The sequence below is a fragment of the Emydura macquarii genome, unplaced genomic scaffold (assembly GCF_026122565.2).
Source record: "Emydura macquarii macquarii isolate MOO-44397 ecotype Brisbane River unplaced genomic scaffold, CSIRO-AGI_Emac_v2 contig_915, whole genome shotgun sequence".
Lineage (NCBI taxonomy): Eukaryota > Metazoa > Chordata > Testudines > Chelidae > Emydura > Emydura macquarii.
In genome coordinates, this window is record NW_027131052.1 from 1,739,279 (window position 1) to 1,757,913 (window position 18,635).

At 46.3% G+C, this 18,635-nt stretch overlaps 1 protein-coding gene across 2 annotated transcripts in view; it reads left to right on the plus strand.

The window, feature by feature from the left end:
• The window catches only part of LOC137149916 (phospholipid-transporting ATPase ID-like), a 112,305-nt gene that overhangs the window by 35,699 nt on the left and 57,971 nt on the right, over positions 1-18,635 (plus strand). For both annotated transcript variants that reach the window (XM_067543566.1, XM_067543567.1), the window contains exons 4-8: positions 11,791-11,904; positions 14,344-14,442; positions 15,829-15,890; positions 17,713-17,785; positions 18,025-18,095. In XM_067543566.1, the coding sequence (XP_067399667.1) occupies positions 11,791-11,904; positions 14,344-14,442; positions 15,829-15,890; positions 17,713-17,785; positions 18,025-18,095 (419 nt within the window). The remainder of the gene's footprint in view (positions 1-11,790; positions 11,905-14,343; positions 14,443-15,828; positions 15,891-17,712; positions 17,786-18,024; positions 18,096-18,635) is intronic.

The window sequence follows — 18,635 nt, forward strand, 5'->3', positions numbered from 1 at the left end:
AAATGGGAGCAGCCAGGGGTGCAGCACTGAGGGGATGGGCCTGGGCATACAGTTTGCAGGCGTGAGCTCAGGGTGAGCGAGAGCACGCACAGTGGGCCTGGGACGGCGTGGCTTCATGAGCCAAACCCTCTGCCTAGGGGTGCAGCAGTTGCTGCTAAAATCACTGGGCTATGGTGCAAGCAGCCTGTTTGCCCAGCCCAGCACCTGGCTTGTGTTTATTCCACATGATCTGTTTATGAAGGGTCACGTGACAGGTTGAATTGGGAAAGCTTCGCTGTGCCAATCATGTGCTCAGGACCAGGAGGCTGCCCAGCTGGCCCCTTTAGGAAGGACCAGAGGATAATCGCCATTTCTCCCTGTGTCCCATATTGGCTGGCACTGGTGTCTGGCTCTCGAGCCCAGGAGTTTTATCGGCTCCCTGGGCACAAGGAAAGCTGCACTAGTAGCTCCGGCGTGATAGAAGGGCCAGCTAGGGCAGAGACGAAACTGAAGGCTGGTAATTCAGCAAAGAGCTTAAGAGGCGTTGTAGCAATAGCCTTCCTGTTTGAAGTTTGCAGCTGTGGGCAGGGTTCGTTTGACTCTGTAATTTAGGGCCCTGGAGTTTCAGAAGCTTTGACCAGGTCCTTCACCAAAGAAGGCAGTCAGAAAGCAGGGGAAGAGTAATGCCATGCATGGTCCCACCCTAGTGGGAAATCAAGGGGAGAGAGGCAGCAGCCTGAGTGATACAGGCTGCAGGGACCCTCAGCACAGGAGAGAAAAGTGTCTTTGGTCTGCAGAAAGAAAGAGTCAAATCCTGATGCCGTGTTTACTCAGTTCTCACATGGGCAGGCAGATTCCCACTGACAGCAGTGAGGGTTTTGCCTGCATAAGGACTGAGTAAAAATGAAGTGAAGAGCTCAGGGCTGGATCCAGTGAGATTCAAGGGACTTTATTTTGAAAGCAGCTTAGCCCTGCTGCCATCTCCCCAGTACAAGGTCAGTGTGGATCCCTCCCCACCCCACACACACTTCGAGCCTCAGCTGATGTGCCTGCCTCATGACTGTTGTGACTGGTTATGCAGAGCGCGCAGAGGAGGAAATCTGCTTTGCAACATTTTAGTGCTCATCTGACTCAGATTCTTGTTCCAGTTCTCTGGCTTCGCTTTGGAATTCAGCACAGCTGTGTGGAGACGTCACGGGGGCTGCAAGAATAGCTCTGAAATTGGCTATCCAACAACAGGAAGGGAAATGCAGGCCCCTGAGTCAAAGGCAAATTTCAGCTTGGATCAGGAACCGATTCTAATGTCAGATCAGTTATGAACATGGAGCCCTTAATGTATAGCCAGCAGCCAGTGTCTGTCCATCTGCCCCTCTGGTGTCTGGGATCTATTTTTGTATCCCCACATCACCTGATAAGGTCTCTAGTGGACTCAGAGGGAGGGAGCCTTGTAACTACCAGTGATAACGACACAGTGCACTGGGTCTGTGCCACAGCTGGGATGTCTCATCTCTGTGCGCGGCTGTGGGAATGAGGAGCAGAGCCAACACACTCAGGACGCTAGAACGCAGCTTCCTCTGCCCCTGGGCCGTGATTCCCAATGGGTCCACCGACTGCATGTGCAAACCGACCTCACCTTGTGTCCTTTGGTCCAGGACTGAGCCGGGGAATGCTTCCGAGATCTGGGCACGGTATCTATGACACCCCACGACTAGTCGTGTGGGAAGAGGCCTGGAAGCCCGAACTTTGGGCACACTCTGCTGTGGAAGGGCAGGGTATCTAGCAGTTACAGCAGCAGGCTAGACATTGCTTTCCACCTCAAGGAAAGGAGTCTAGTGGTCGCAGCAGGAGCCTAGGAAATGGGGCGCCAGTGGCGGACTGAGGGGGGGTGGAGGGTGGGAGGGGGCCCTACCCCTGAGCACCAGCTTGGCCCCTCAGAGTTCTGTCGCGCGACATGGGAGAAGCAAAGCTGCAAATCAACAGTGCTGTGTGCGAGCCTCCCAGGCTGCGGGAGTCTAAACGAGGGAGATTTAAATGACTGGGATGATCATGGGTGATGGTGCGTGTCTCACTGAGCCACTGAAGCAACCCCCAGGGGATGGAGGGCACTAACACCAACCGCCCCACCAAGGGTGCAGCGAGACCCCAGTGTCAGGGGAAGCTCCCGGGAGGGCGGGTCAGGTGCATCGCACAGCACCGCGCTGCCATTGCCCAGAACGTTTCCCCTGCACCCTCCCTGCGCCGGGAGGGAGAGAAGGAAGTGGAGTTCTCCAAGCCCTGGCTGGCTGGACACGCATCCTCGGAGGAGCCACCTCCCGTTGTCGCAGGCAGCCAGGGGCCACTGGGATCCTGGCTTTGACATCCCCGGCAGCTGCGCCGACCGCAGCTTAGACTTGCCAGCAGCCGTGGACTCCTGCTGTGGGGGGAGCAAGCATCCTGCCGGCCCCTCCACCCCCACTGAAATCAAAGCACAAAAAGTTGTTTTTTAATTACAAGCAATACAGTCAGTTCAGGTTTTTTTTCTAGTCTTTGTATTATTGTGATTTTCTTTGACTTTAGGTATTGCTATGAGAAGGATGGGGGGGAAGGGATGCAAATGCAAGCATTGGCCCTTGGGTGCTGGAGACCCACGGTACGCCGCTGTGGGGCACCTGGGATTTGTTTGTGCTGCTGGGGTGGGTTGGGGGTCCATGTGGCCTCCTAGTTAGAACAGGTGACTGGGAGACAAGGCTCCTGCGTTCTACTCCTGGCCACATCACTGACTCACTTTGTGACCTGGGACAAGTAGCACCACTTCTTTGTGCCTCTGTTTCCCCCTCAGGAAAACGAAGATAATACTAATACTCACCTCTCTGGGTGGTTGCCCAGATTAAACAGTGTTTGTAGAGCATGTTGAGCTCCTCGCGTGAAAGGTACTATATAAATACCAAGTATAGGGAATACATTTCCCCAAGGATTTTCCTGGAGCACTCGACATGGGAGTAAACTGTGGAACTTACTGCCGTAGGATGTCAGTAAGACCAAGAATTTAGCAAACCTGAAAGAGGGATTGGATGGTTACATTATAACAAAAATTCCCAAAGTTATAGAAGTGAATGCTAAAAGCCTTTTTGGAAGGCAGATAATGCCTACTCTTTCAGGGCTCAGGCCAACCTCAGTTATGAATTAGGATGAGATCTTCCTGGGGGGCAGATGATCCCAAATGTGCCCATAGAGGGGTTTCTTGGATCTTCCTTTGATATGTGTGATACTGGACATTGTCAGGGGCTGGTCTAGATGGACCTTGGGTCTGTTCAGTCAGCCAGTCCATGTGTTCATCATGGATTCTAGTCCTCTGTGCTGTATCTAGTGTTCTTCAGACCCTGCTTTTTAGGCCCTTGTATGTTTTTTCATGCATCCTGCATTCATGTGATCAGGGATGGACAGTCTACATGGGGGAGTCACATACCTTTGTACTGTGTTACTGCGACTAAAAAACATGTAGTGAAATTAGTCTCCAGCAATCTTACGGGAACCCAGCATGGCATCCAGGGAAGGCCACTTTGGCACTGCAGCTGCATTGATGTCCATGCATCACAGGACGCAGGGAGCCTGCTATTCGTGGGGCAGTGCCTAGCTGCATGTCAGCTACAGTTGCAGCAAAGTTGCTGTTTAGACCCAATTTTTCCAAATGTAATAAAGGAATCTCAGAGCCGGTATTGTAAATGCAGATGAGTCAGTCTTCTGTTCCCAACTGCCACACCCTGCCTTTTCTGGTGTTTATCCTTCAGCTCATCTAATTGGAACTATAACAGCAGCTAAATGCTTCTCCTGTTTCCAGTCACTTTTATGGTGAGGCACTATTAGCTTGTTTGTCCAGAGAACAAAGGCAGAAGCCATCTGCTGTGTGTTTGGTGATGGCCTGACATCACAAGCAGAAGGATTCTGAAAACTCCCCAGATTCGTTTAACCATGATCCTATTGTGTTCTGGGAAGTGGGCAGGCGCAAGCTCCCTCACAGCTAAAGGCCCCTTCCTCAGCCTAAGGGGAGGGCCGGTCTACTGAGGCTGGGATGCAACTAATTACAGGGGACAACTAATGAAAAAATAGAAAACAAGTGGTCCTGGGCTGTCTTTAGGGCCGACATGTACATGAGGAATGCTGTTCACATTTTATGTTCTGGATTGGTTTCAATGGAGTCACGCTCGTTCACAGTAGGTCCGAATCTAGTCAATTGGCAAAGGGGATTAGTAAAAAAAAATATACTGGTCCTGTCACTGTCCTATCACACTGCTCATCTGTAGATCTCAAAGCACTTTACAAAGGTGGGTAGCTACTGTTATCCCTATTCAACATCGGGAAAAACCGAGGCACAGAGCAGGGAGGTGACTTGCCCAAGATAACACTGCAAGTCAGTGTCTTGCCTGAGCTAGGAATGAACCCAGGTCTTCTGATTGGCAGGTGTCCTATCCCTCGGGATCATGCTGCTTTCATAGCTGCCCAGGGTCATGGTTGTGTAAATGAGCTTCATAGCAATGATTACATTTAACACAAGCTGTCTCCTCTCTGTAGCTTTGCTAATGTGCCTGCTTGGGATTACACCCTGATTTAGTCCTTTGTGAGATGCTCCCATTGAAGATAGTGTAATGGAATGCCAAACTGTATTATACTGATCAGGTACTAGGTAATACTGTGTGTAAAATTTAAAGGAATCTCAGACCTACTTGACAGAGCATTGAAGGATCAGATGATGAACACAACTGGTGTGTATTTCACTTAGAAGCAAACTCTGTAGCCAGTCCATATCTGGTAGAGAAGTGCATGACATGGTGTCAGGAGTAAGCAAATAACAGAAACAGAAAGAACAAAGCAACAAAGATTGCAGGATCTCATCAACACACTTCTCTTCAATGCCCCAGAAAGTTTCAGCTTTAACAAGCCTTCACAATGGAGAGATTGGGTGCAATATTTTTGCAAGATTTTGAATTGCAAACAAACTCCACAAGACACTGGAGAGATAAAGTTATTTTCTTTAATATATGCTATGGGGAAGCAGGCAGAGCATATCTTCAAATCCTTTGACTTTACGGAAGACAGTCACAAAGGTGACAATGAAAGGGTTCTGGCTATGTTTGATTCAGACCTTATACCTAAGAGAAATGTAGTTTATGAAAGAGCTTGTTTTCAAGAGAGAATCAAGAACCAGAGGAAAATATTGAAAGTTTTATAAGCACCCTGCATACATTAGCTGAAAATTGTGATTTGGGGAATGCAAAACATGCAAATGTCAGAGAGGCTGGTTATTGGATTAACAGAAGGTTAAAAGCCTTTCACAGCAGCTTCAGCTGAAGATAGATTTAACTTTAGCCACAGCTATACAGATAGCAAAACATTCTGTACTGGTGAAACAGCAAAACTTAGAGAAATTTGACAAATTTGAAAAACCTGAAACTTGCTTAGAAACTGTAAACAGACACTGGAAGGTTAAAAGTTATTATCATAAAACCCCCGAGACAAGGAGAGAGAACTCCCTGGCTAAGAGGAACAAATTCCAGCTGATATACACAAGATGTGGAAAAAGTCGTATCCCAAGAGATGATGCATATCCGGCCAGAGGCACAGGGTGTAATAAATGCATGAAACATGGACATTTTGCAACTGTTTGCTGCACCAAAGCAGTGCGGGAGTCGACGCATATTACAGGCACTCAAGAGCCGCTGTTTCTGAGATCTGTCACTTGCGATGCCACAGAGCCTGCCTGGAAAGTGAAACCGAATATTCATGGCAAGTCTGTTGATGTTAAAATTGATTCAGGAGCTAACATCAGTCATCTCAGAAGGGAGTTACAATCACCTTCAACCCCTCCCAGTGTAGATGTCACCTGACACCTGGAGGTACTCTGAACTGCATGGGCCAGTTCACCACAGAAACAAAGACAAAAGCTTTGCACTCAGAGCGTACATGGTCAAAGGACCACAGGCCAACAGCCTTCTCAGCCTCAGTGTGGCAGCCATGATAGGCCTATTGAGAAAGGTGGAAGAACTTGATGGAATATTTGGTGATATTGGGCTTTTGAAAGGAGATCCAGTACAAATAACCTTGAGAGACAATGTTGAACCTCCCAAGATTCATAGACTCATAGAAAATGAGGTTGGAAGGGACCTCAGGAGGTATCTAGTCCAACCCCTGCTCAAAGCAGGACCAACCCCAACTAAACCATCCCAGCCAGGGCTTTGTCAAGCTGCACCTTAAAAACCTCTAAGGATGGAGATTCCACCTCCTCCCTAGGTAACCCATTCCAGTGCTTCACCACCCTCCTAGGGAAAAAGTTTTTCCTAATATCCAACCTAGACCTCCCCCACTGCAACTTGAGTTGCAGTGTCCCTGTCCCATTACTTCATAAAGTGGAGACTGAGTTAAAGAGAATGGAGAGGATTGGCACAATTGAGAAGATCTCTGAGCCAACAGCCTGGTGTGCCCCAATGGTACCAGTTACAAGGAAAAATAGGAATCTGTGTGTATCTTAATACTTAATGAAGCAGTTACGGGAGAAAAATCTATCCTCCCAAGACTGGACAACTTCCTCTCCAAAGTAAAAGGAGCTACAGTATTCTCCAAGCTGGATCCTCGAGCAGATTCTGCCAAATTCCTTTAGCCAAAGAAAGTACTAAACTGGCTACATTTATCTCAGCCTTTGGGAGATTTTGCTTTCAAATATTACCTTATGTGATTACCCATGCACCTGAAGTTTTCCAAAGAAAGATGGCAGAATTGTTAACGAATACAAATGGAGTAGTAGTTTTTATGGACAATATTTCGAGATATGGATCTTTGATGGAAGAACAAAACAAAACCCTCAACAAAGTCCTAACCTAATCAGTCAGTCTGGATTGAAGCTAAACAAGGAAAAATATATTTTCTGCCTACCCCAAATTGAGTTTTTTGGGACAGACAATAAAGGGATGGAATCAGTTCTAGCTCTGAGAAAGTAAAGGCAATTTGAGCATTGAATGGACCAGCTAATGTATCAGTATGGAGATGTGACCTGGGGAGGGTAAATTACCCACCAGGCCGTTCTACAGACAGAACCATGGGCTGAACTGTTAAAATCCAACACATCTCGGCTCTGGAAGCCAAATCAAAATATTGCCTTACCAAAGGTAAAATAAATGCTCTCAGCAGCTCCCATTCTCAAGTACTACGCTGTGAACAAACCCCCAGTGGCTGGTGCAGACGCAAGCAGCTCTGGCCTAAGTGGTGTCCTGTTACGACAACATGGCTCTGAGTGGAAGCCAGCTGCATTTACTCTTGTGCACTCACCGAAGCAGAAAAAAGATATGCACAGATTGAGGAGGAGTGCCTGGCAAGCGTGTGGGCATGTGAGAACTTTTACAGCTAGCGGTGCGGTTGGATTTGTTTACAATGACAACTGACCATAAGCTGCTTGTAACCCTCATAAACGGAGAAGACCTGGGCCAAGCACTGCTTGAGACGCCAGCATCCATTGCAAAGGTTACTATGACTTAACCCAATTTCTAAATATGTACCTGGGGGAAATCTAGTCATTCTGTCACAGAGCCCAGCATCGCACTACCCGGGAGCTGGAAGGTGATGTAAAGGAGTACGTGGATGCATACAGTCCAGTGTCAGAAAAGAGACTACTCTAACTACCAAAAGCAATCTTGACAGACATGTAGTTTTGGGAAATTCTAAGTTACGTTGGGGTGGCTGGCCCAAGTAGCCCAAGGATGATAAAGAAATGACAAGAGACTACTTTGCGGTGCATAGACTATTAAGTGAGTCAAATGGACTCATGTTTAAAGACAATAGCATCAGAATTCCAAATGAAGCGAGAGGAGAAATCCTAAGCCTCGTCCATGAAGGACATCGAGGATTAACTAAATGCCGTGAACAGGCCAATCAGTCAGTCTGGTGGCCCAGGCATCAGCAAGGACCATAAAGAGTAAAGTATCCACATGTGAACACCGCAGAACTAACAGACCAACACAACACGAGGAACATTTAATAGCAACACCTCTACCAGACAGACCTTGGAAAACAAACCTCAGAAGAGCCCATGGTGCCATGTGGCACTGGGCAGCGTATCTGTTTACATAAATTGCCTAATAACAAGTAAACTCTTAATTGCTGTAATAGCACACATCACTGATAATGCATATCAAGGTTCACTCTGTCCAATCCGGGACAGCCAAGGAGATCAGATATTTATGCCTTCATGTCCTCAGTCGGATGCAGTTTACCCTATGTACCAAAGGGTGACACGCAATAAACAGTATATTGATCATGAACCAGCTTGTAGAAAATCCCAGGTGGAAACATTCTTGAAGTTTAGCATTTGGAGCCTGGGTGTTTAGTTGCCTGATGGTAATAGGAAATGAAATGAATGGCTCTGGTTCACTTGTGGTTTTCTTGATGTAATTTATAGACAGGAATAGAATGCAGGAATTTAAATATACCACTGTGCTCACTTCCCATCTACCCTCTGAAATTTCTGTTGCCAAATCCATTTTAATTAATTTGAGTGTTCTCAAAGCAAATTTTTCCCATAATGTACATGATTCCCACTAAAGGTTGATGATACCTGAAGCCAGTTCCCAGTATATACTGTCTTCTTGAGTCTGAGGCCCCTGTTGTCTCCTTTCTAGGTGGAAGTGAAGGTTTGTGGGTAAGGAGCCTCTCTAGAGGCCACTTGGGGCCTGAGGAAAGATGCTTCAGGGGTGAAGGCTCAGGACTGGCACTCAAGAAAACTGGTCCTATTCCTAGCTCTTCCACAGCCTCACTGTGTGCAAACCTTGGGCAAATCATTTAACCTCTGTGTGCCTCAGGTTTATTACCTGTTTAATGGGGATGATGATATTCCATTACTTCAGGTCTTGCAATGTGGAGGAAGACCATTTAAGCACGTAACCTTGAAATGAGGCGCTTTTAGATAACAATTCAGCCATAGGGGTAGCCTAAAAATAGGGATCACTGTTGATAAAATTCTGTTCTTGTGATGGGGAATGTGAATCCCCATCATGCCTTGCCCACAGACAACATCGTGATGGCAAAAGACATACTGTGCTATTTACAAAAAAAAAAAAAAAGAAGAAGAAGAAGCCGCATTTCTCCTCTTTCGTGGAGTGCAGCCATCAGCCGTTGACTGGGAGATGTGTGCTAGGGTTTCCATGAAGGAAGGATTTCATCTCTGCTCTGGCAGAGCACTTTAGATTGGCTTGGACGGTAGGATGAAAAATCGAACTCATGCAGAAGAGCTGCTCGTGTTTTTGTGTCTGGACATAGAGAAGAGTTATGGTAATCTCTGAAATGGCGTTATCCACCACCACAGCAGCGTGGTTACACTGGAGTGCTGCCATGACAATAGCAACTTCCTAAGGTGATGCTGTGTGCACATGAGAGGGACTGGATTAGTGAGCGGATTGAGAGTGGGCTTCGGTGCACCACAGAATGCCCTGTGAAGCTCTATGCCACCAAATCAAATCCATCCCTGCTGGTTTTCACAATCTAAAAGCTGTTACTGTGCAACATCTGTTCAATTGCCCATACTGGTGGAGCCAGTACATCTTCTAGTGGAGAGATGTGCGCATCCCAGCAACCAATGCTGGCTTCTCTGCTGGGAATCCAAGGTCTGAATAGGCCATGGGGACATCCTTAGAGGGGAGCAGGGTTTAGATGACTTGGAGTGATCTTGAATTCATGCTGCCAGTGCTAATCCTGTTTGAGAAGATGTCAGTCCCCAGGGCTCGGGCACTTTTCACCAAGAAAAAATTCACATGAAAAGAAAATCCAGTGCACCCTTTAAATTATAGCACGCGGGGGAAGCTTGAAAGTCTATTTCTTAAAATGTTTCCCCAGATAAAAGAGACCACTTTTGGCCTTCTTGCCCATCTCTATCCCCTAATGGTTGAGTCTTCTCTCATACTTCTCTTTGGTGCAGAGAAGCCCCCATTGGCTCCATCTCACTGGCCTTTCCCAGTGTGTATGTTCACGCTTCGATAGATGATAGCCACTATCTGGTGTTCTAATGCATCACTTGAATGTGGCCTCACCAAAGTCTTCACAGAGCATGTCAGACTATCTTCTTTAAAAGAACCCCTGCACTGTAGTAAGTTCACTGGGGAGATGCCATGTCTGTAGGCCTGGTCTCTCTCACAGGAAGGGCCCAGACAACGGTGAGCTGCTCGATCTTTTCCATCACCATGAGATAATACCTGACCTATAGCCATGATGACAGATGTTTTGGTAACCACACTCCCTGGTGGACAACAAGATGCAGGCTGCACTGACAGTTGGCACCATGTAGCTTAGTGTGGTTACAAAGCAGAGAAGGATCTAACCTTGGAACCACTCAGACTTTGGGGAAATTCATCCCTAGATCCCAACTTCATGGGCTGTGCTGGGATTTTATCAGCACACTGGATCAGAGCTCCCTGAAGCTTTGGGGAGACTCAAACCGAGATCTGTACTATGCAGCTTGGGCCTTTCTCTAGTCTGAAGAGGCTAGAGGTAGGAGTGGCTGCTGTATGCGGCCGGAGCACCTGCAATTAAAAGAGAGAAGATGGAAACAGGAAATGCGAGCCCAGGGCAATAACAGTTGCAAGTTGCCAAGAGAACATTGTGTTGCTGTCTTGGGGGCTGTGTTGCTGTGTTGTGATGGCTGCTTGGGGGCATGCGAAGAACCATCTTTGCAGAAGCATCCGATTCATTAGCCTTTTCAGACCCTCAGGTTACGAGCGGTTTAAGTAGCTAATGAAGTGGAGCTTGGTAAAACCTGCAGGGCTCTGTTGTGGTGAACTAGCAAATCCAGATCCCACTGCATGAAATAAATGAGCAGAGTCGGAATGAATGTTGTATTGGTGTCTGCATCAGCATGTCACTAGCAAGGGACTGAATAGACAGGTCTGAGCAGTGCCCCAGGGGACCTCTGAGCTTGGTAGTGAACTTATGCTACACAGCCCAGACACCTTCCGTTCATTCGGCTTTCTCCAGTTCTGCATTCAAAACTCTGCATCCCCCTGCCCTTCTCTTGCATCACCCTTCTCCTCTGCCAGCAGCGCCAGTCTCCTTCCCCCGGTGACAACTCCATTGCATGCTACTGGCACCTGAGCATGAAACACTCTCCTTGAGCGAAATTACAAGCCCCCTCTCCTTGTTCAAATCCCATCTAAAGTCTCATTTCTGCCATGATACCTAAAGAGGAACCAGCTGACAAAGCTAATAATTATGGATAGTTTATATAGCTTATCTATTTTTAACACTGCATTAACCCTATATTGCTGTGAGATGACCAAACACTGCCTTGAACACACTACTCTTCAGTTGTACTCTAGCCTTCCTTCTACTGTCTACCCCCCATCCTGCCTGTCTACATGTGGAGTCCCTCAGGGTAGCAGCTGATCGCTGTTTGGAAAGCAGCTATCATGCTGTGGATGCTACCAGAAACAAGGACAAGGTGGTAAAATCTTAGCTGTGTGCCAGTTGCAAAGAGAATACAAATATTTCCTCCACAATTGAGTAAAGTGTGTGTGTGTGTGTGTGTGTGTGTGTGTGTGTTAGTGTTAGTGTTAGTGTTAGTGTTAGTGTTACCGATATACGTGGAGCTGCAGTGTTATACACTTACGGTAATTTCACTGGTTCCCCAAATAATTCTGTTGCTCAGAATTCAGTGTGAGTGAATTGGGGAAAAGGAAATGTTTGTGTGTGGCTTCCGTGAACAATGTTATTGCTAAATTTAAACCAGTAAAGCCCTGCTGAAACGTGCTGCAATTCCTTTTCCTGTTTTACCATCCATTTGTTTGCTTTTTGTTTCCACAGAACAACTCAATTAAAACATCAAAATACAATTTCTTCACTTTTCTGCCTCTCAACCTGTTTGAACAGTTTCAGCGAATAGCCAATGCCTATTTTCTGTTCCTGCTGATTCTTCAGGTATGAATTCACTTTTCTTTTTAACAAGCTCCCTAGCCTCTTACCAATGGGTTAGAGTGGCTAAGAAGCTGGATATGAGTCAGCAGTGTGCCCTGGTTGTCAAGAAGGCTAATAGCATATTGGGCTGCATTAGTAGGGGCATTGCCAGCAGATGGAGGGAAGTGATTATTCCCCTCTATTTGGCATTGGTGAGGCCACATTTGGAGTATTGTGTCCAGTTTTGGGCCCCCACTACAAAAAGGATGTGGAGAAGTTGGAGAGAGTCCAGCGGAGGGCAACAAAAATGATTAGGGGGCTGGAACACAAGACTTATGAGGAGAGGCTGAGGGAACTGGGCTTGTTTAGTCTGCAAAGAGAAGAATGAGGGGGGATTTGATAGCAGCCTTTAACTACCTGAAAGGGGGTTCCAGGGAGGATGGAGCTAGGCTGTTCTCAGTGGTGGCAGATGACAGAACAAGGAGCAACGGTCTCAAGTTGCAGTGTGGGAGATCTAGGTTGGACATTAGGAAAAAGCTTTTCCCTAGGAGGGTGGTGAAGCACTGGAATGGGTTACTTAGGGAGCTGGTGGAATCTCCATCCTTAGAAGTTCTTAAGGTGTGGCTTGACAAAGCTTGGCTGGGATGGTTTAGTTGGGGTTGGTCCTGCTTTGAGCAGGGAGTGGGACTAGATGACCTCCTGAGACCCCTTCCAACCCTAAATGTCTATGAATCTATGATCTTCTTATTCAAAGATAAACTGCTGGTATCTACCAGCTGCATGAACGGAGAACACACGGAGAGAGCTGGCTTTGCAGCCGCTAACATTTCCATGGGACTGACGGTGTTGCAGCAAGGAGCTTGACTGGTGCAGCTCATTTACATAAAATGAGCAGATTGTTGCTCTCTGCTCAGAGCAGGGGTAGAGTAGCATGCTGGGGTGTGCAGGGTCTAACAAAGGATGTGGTAGAAGAAGGCACCATTGTAGAACTCCAAGGTTCATAGAGGGCCCTGGGCTGAACTATGCCCATTCCTGATTATAATATCTCTCTTCCTGAAAACTGAGCATATCTCACAAGCCTGTGTCAGCATCTCGGCACCTTGGTACTTTGCTGAAACAATGATAAATGTCATGTACTTTGTCATTTCATGGAGTACTGGTTCCATGGCAAGTTTGATGTTCTTAGTTTGTCTTTTTAGAGTCATCCAAGTGCAAACAAGCCTGGAGCATTAGCCTGTTAAAATCACCTTTTCCATGCTCAGACAACCCAGAAATGACTAAACAGAAGCTTACTAAACTTTAACACCTCACCTGGGTGCTGAGAGCAAACACGGGAGATTTACGCTCATGAGGACAATTTTCAGGAAATTATAAGAACCTAAAAAAAGAGGCTTATAGTGAAGATGCCTCCTCAACTCTAACTACAGCCTTCTTACTAGTCTCTGACACTGTGACTGTTTGTCTTTACTCTGTAGATGAGATGTATAGGGTAGGTCCCTTAATACTCTTCAACAGTGTCTTTTGCTGAACCATTTACAGGTGAACTGTAAATAAAAAATGTTTGTGCTTTTCTATTGCCTTGATCAAGATGGGCTCATAAAGATGGCTATTGGTCTTTTACCTTTCAATTCCCCTCTCCCCCCTCCCCAACCATTTACAAATATCAGGTCCTGTGTCCTTTCTTCTTTTACTCAGAGGACTTCTGTGGTATTTGTAGGGCCTGGAACAGAACAGTGGAGCAGAACATTGAATCCCAAGTTGCCTCTCTTCCATACTGAGGGCTTGTTTGCACTGGAAATATGTACTGCTGTATGCGGTATAGATAAATTATACAATCCCCCTAATGCAGACACAGTTATCTCAGCATAAAGGTGCTTATGCCAGGGGAGCTATTCCCATATGGGAAGGGGAATAATTATACTGGGAAAAGTCATATTTACACCACTGTAGCTATGTCCACTCTAGGCATTTTACCGGTAAAAAAAATCGCCCCCCTAACTGAGTTAGATCAGTATAACTGTTAAGTGTAGACCAGCGCTAAGACTTGGCATCCCATCCTCCACAGTCAAGGACTGGGGGAAATACAGGGCATGTTTCAGTCTATTGAGATGCCACCATCCCAGGCCTGCAAATATCATTGCCGTAGTCCTCCAGAAAAAAAGAGAGAAGTTGGGACCTCGTATTGTTAATGTAAAAATACAGAGGGAAATAAATCCCCTCCCTTTCCCAAGGCCCCCTTTTACATCCTAAAGGAGCACAACATATGTTTTTTCTTTGCATTTACGCCTTTGCAGGTTTGTGTGTAAATGATAATGCAGAATTTCCATCTCTTTCTCTGTGATTTGTGTGCAGAATAAAAGCTTTTAGCAGCCTCCCTAGCATACAGTGCTTTGTTTCAGTCTATTTACTTGTTTGCGACATTGGCAGTAAAGCTTTTAAAACCCAACTTTTCTTTTCCTGCAGCTCATTCCTCAGGTTTCCTCTTTGTCGTGGTTTACAACTGTGGTGCCTCTGGTGCTGGTGCTGACCGTGTCGGGCGCCAAGGATGCCATTGATGATTTTGTAAGATGATTGTATTTACAGCCCTTGGTTCAGAATGTGCATGTGAGATTCCCCAGTGCCATGACCAAAGTGAAACATTCACAATGAATACAACCGGGGGGGGAGGGAGGTGCAATTGCAGAGTTTGTCTAGGGCTAATATGGGGAGCTGAGGACAGGCTTCAGATTCACATTGAATTACCTAAATAAGTAGCTAGATTTTCAGAAGTCCTGACCACCAACAGCTCTGCCTGACTTCAATGGGACTGTGGAGCCCTCAACACTTCTGAAGATCTGGCCACTTATTTGGATGTCTGGATATGGATGTAGGAGTCTGATCTTAGGCACCCATGTTGGAAAATCTTGGCTGCTTCCTCTTAGCACCGTAGAACCAAAAGCACATCAGGGAGGAAGTTGGGATACCGCGAGGGTGGGATTTTTCAAAGGTGCTCAGCATTAGCCTACCTCTGTTCCCGTTGAAGTTGGTGGTAAAACTCCCCCTGGCTGCAATGGGAGGAGAGTGAAGCCTTCAGCTGAGTGCATTCCAAAATCCCATCCCGGGTGTTTTGACTTATGGTTTTCTGTGGCCATTTCATCAGGTCACACAAGAGACCCGTGCAGTTCTGAACAAGACAGACAGAAATCTCATTCTGAAGTGTGGGCCGTGAAGAGCCCTCTTAAGAAGTAAGGGACACACTCAGAACCCTTATGGCCATTTCTTGTAGCAGCGGTGAAATGGATTCCTCCAAGCACCTCGTTTGCATGACTGTGGAAGTCAAGGCCAGCCCTGGGTTTTGTGGGGCTCCGGGTTAAATGACACACAAGGGCCCGTCTATCGCTTTCTCCCCGCGGAGGGGGGGCAGGCTCCTTTCATGCCAGTGTCCCTTTTGCCTGTCAGTCCCTGCACCCCCCCCAGCCAACCCTCTGCACCAGATCCTGCTAGAGTTAAATGTGGACTTGACTACTCAGCCTAAAATGCGGAGGGACTGTAGATGCAGAGTGCTGGGTGAAGAGACCCCAGAGAGATGGAATGGAGTCCTTGGATCATGGATGCATGTTGATGGAGAGCACCCAAAAGCACTGGTTCTCCTAAAGTGCAGGGTGAAGGGCAGCAGCCCCTGGGCAGGGTTGGCCCTGGTAATGGGTATGGGTATTTCTCCTCTTCTGTCTTTCAGGGCCATTGGGATTTCGGATTTATCTAAACTAGGTTTCCCCTAAACAGAAGTGTTAAGAGCATAGCCAGGGTCTCAGAAGAAGTTCTGACACTATTCTGCTCTTGCATTTATGCCCTTAGCATTTCTCCAGCAGGGCAGGAATCCTGAAATGGGATTGCTTTACCCTCTGATCACACATGCTTGGTTTCTGGGAAGTTTCTTCTAACACCCTGATCAACTTTTATGTTTTTCAGAATCGACACAAAAGTGACAATCACGTCAATAACCGTCCCGTCCAGGTCCTGATTAATGGCAGGTAAACCTGGGTTCTTTACAGAAATTTTGGCTGAAGGTTTGTCTCTAGGAGAAGCTTCTGAAAAAGATAAACATTTCTGACAGATTCAACAAATATGACTATTAACGTTCAGTACTATGTACATCTATTGTCTCCATCCTACTTCTGCTGGAGATAATGGGAGTTTTATTATTATTTTACTTTACGGGATCCAAAAGTCTGCAAGGTGCTTCACAAATCTTATTTCTTCATACTCACCCTCTGTGTAAGGCAGCTAGATTTTACTATGCAGTCTTCAGTCCAAGTAGCAAGCATCCCAGGAAAGTTAATTGTTCACAGTGCTGTATGCTGTTGTTTGGTTAACGTATCTGGTTAATGAATAGCAAAAGGTATCGTTACTTTGTCAGTTTCGATACTAAAGCCATCAGCCCACACAAAAGAAAAGGTGGGCTATAGATTTTAGATAGGAGATGCCAGCTGTATGCTTTGACAATGACAGATTATTTTACAAAATATCCCAGAGACACCAGACATGACTGCTTTCCCTTGTGTCACACGTATCTGTTTCTTTATTAATTTCTGAGCAAACAGAGCTAGACATGATCAGCAAGCAAAGACTTTGATGTTAAATTAACAACTACAAGAAACTTCTGTCACACACCACTGCCATCTATTGGATGGAATCAAAACTGTTTAACTGTGTGTGTCATGAGCACCACACTGCTAGCAATGAATTTCCTTTTGCTCAAGTGGTAGGGTCCTAGGCTTCTGTGACAAGTAAAAGAGTTCTGTACTCTCTGTTCCATGATGACCCAACTGCCCGGGCAGCATAGCTGCTGACAGAGGTGAAGTGTTTGGTAGCCCTATATTTTTCACAATACTGTAGATACCAGTGCATGGTACAAACGCCAAATGACATGAACCATTAAATAAAACTGGAAACCAGCAATTTGCGGCGGTTGTTAGCATTTTCAGGCAAGTGAATCTGAAACTAGTCACATTGCCACCAGCATCTATGTTAAACAGATACGTTCAAATAGCAATACGTATAACTCGCTTCACCTTTCAAATGGCGGGACTTGGAACTCAAATGGAGTTTTACTAATGACTTCACTGAGACCCAGATCAGCTCCATATGATCTGCGAGGGCCACATACCCAGTGCTGCCTGTAAAACTACTCTGGCCATTTTTCATCTCTTAAGTTTTTGCATATGCAGAAACTCTGATTTGTTCATGTAAACTGGAGGTGGCAGACAGGCAGCGGGATGCCTGTACACCTTGCTTTGTGCATTAAAAAAAGACCATGAACAGCACTAATCTGACTATACACACATGCAACTTTAGCTGCCCTTTTTGACAGCTAGACCCACAGAGAATCAGAGCTGCCTTTGCACCACCTGATCTTATTTAAGGGACTTAGACAACTTAAATGTTTGCGCTAATTTCCAAGTAATGTTAGTGGTATGTGCTTAAAATGCAGAAAGGAATCTCTTCCCCATGATCCCACCTAGATTTTGGATTTGTAGCAGGAGAGAAGGAAGAGTCAGTTCTGTTAGTGGAATAGTGCACAGCCGTGCCATGCTTCTATTATGGAGCCTACTTCTCAATTGCATGAGTGCCATTTATTATCTGTTTGCTTATTTACATGGGTAGTGGCGAGGAGCCTGTCATGGGCCAGCGCCCATTGTGCTTAGGTGCCGTTCACACACAGAACGGAATGACAGCCCCTGCCCCCAGTCAAGTCCTATATTACTTACAAACAGGCTTCAAGAGCTCAGCTGACTCTTGCAGGGCCCTGAATGCCATATGCTCTGTGACTATTTAAAGGGAACTCTCTTGCAGATTGAAGGCTGATAAATGGATGAACATCCAAGTGGGAGACATCATAAAACTAGAGAACAACAACTTTGTGACGGTGAGTGCGGTTCATTCCAGCCACGTGAGCGGTGACGGTCTAATTACTTTTTGTACAAATAAACTAGTTCTTCAATAGTGAAGCTAACTGGCCCAGAGATTTTCCAATACGTTTTCAATTTGTGGAAGCCTGTTGTATTGTAACTGTATCCTCTGTCCTGAGATCTCAAGGTAACGTCATTGGAGCTGCTGTTCTATAGCTGTGTGCGCTCATACCGCCCTGCTTTTATTTGTCTTCAGGCTGATTTACTGTTACTCTCGAGCAGTGAGCCGCACAGCCTGACGTACATCGAGACGGCTGAACTGGATGGGTAAGTAAGCCTGGCCATTCAGCTACAAATGCGAGACTAAGTTTTGCCTGGTGAATCCTGCTGTCGTGAGGCCCAGCTGTTTCTGTGTTCTCTATATTGTTTAGTCCAGAGATGAATCCACAAAGCGTTGATTGTTCCGGCCAGTACCAGTACCTGGCTGCACACAGCAAGTGTAGCGTGATCATGTTTTCTAACCCTGCACTAGAATGCTCTTTCAGCACTGCCTGTAATGTAAGCATCTTCTGGTTCCTGGCTGGAGAACGCTGCATGTTAAGTGAGAGCTCTGCCTACGGCACATTCTCCTGCCTCACGCACTGAGCCTTTTCTTCTCCAAAGGGTCAAGTCTCATTTCACCTTTCCTGTTAAGTGCATTTGAGCACGAGATGGAGGCATAATTGTTTGCCTTAAACTTGCTCTGGGTAAAGACTGCACTCAAAAGCACAGGCCATTACCTATTCCTCTGAACAGCTCTCTGATGAGGGAGAAAGCTTCTATTGCAATCATTTCCCCCTCATCTGGGAAGTATCTTGAGCAGAGTAC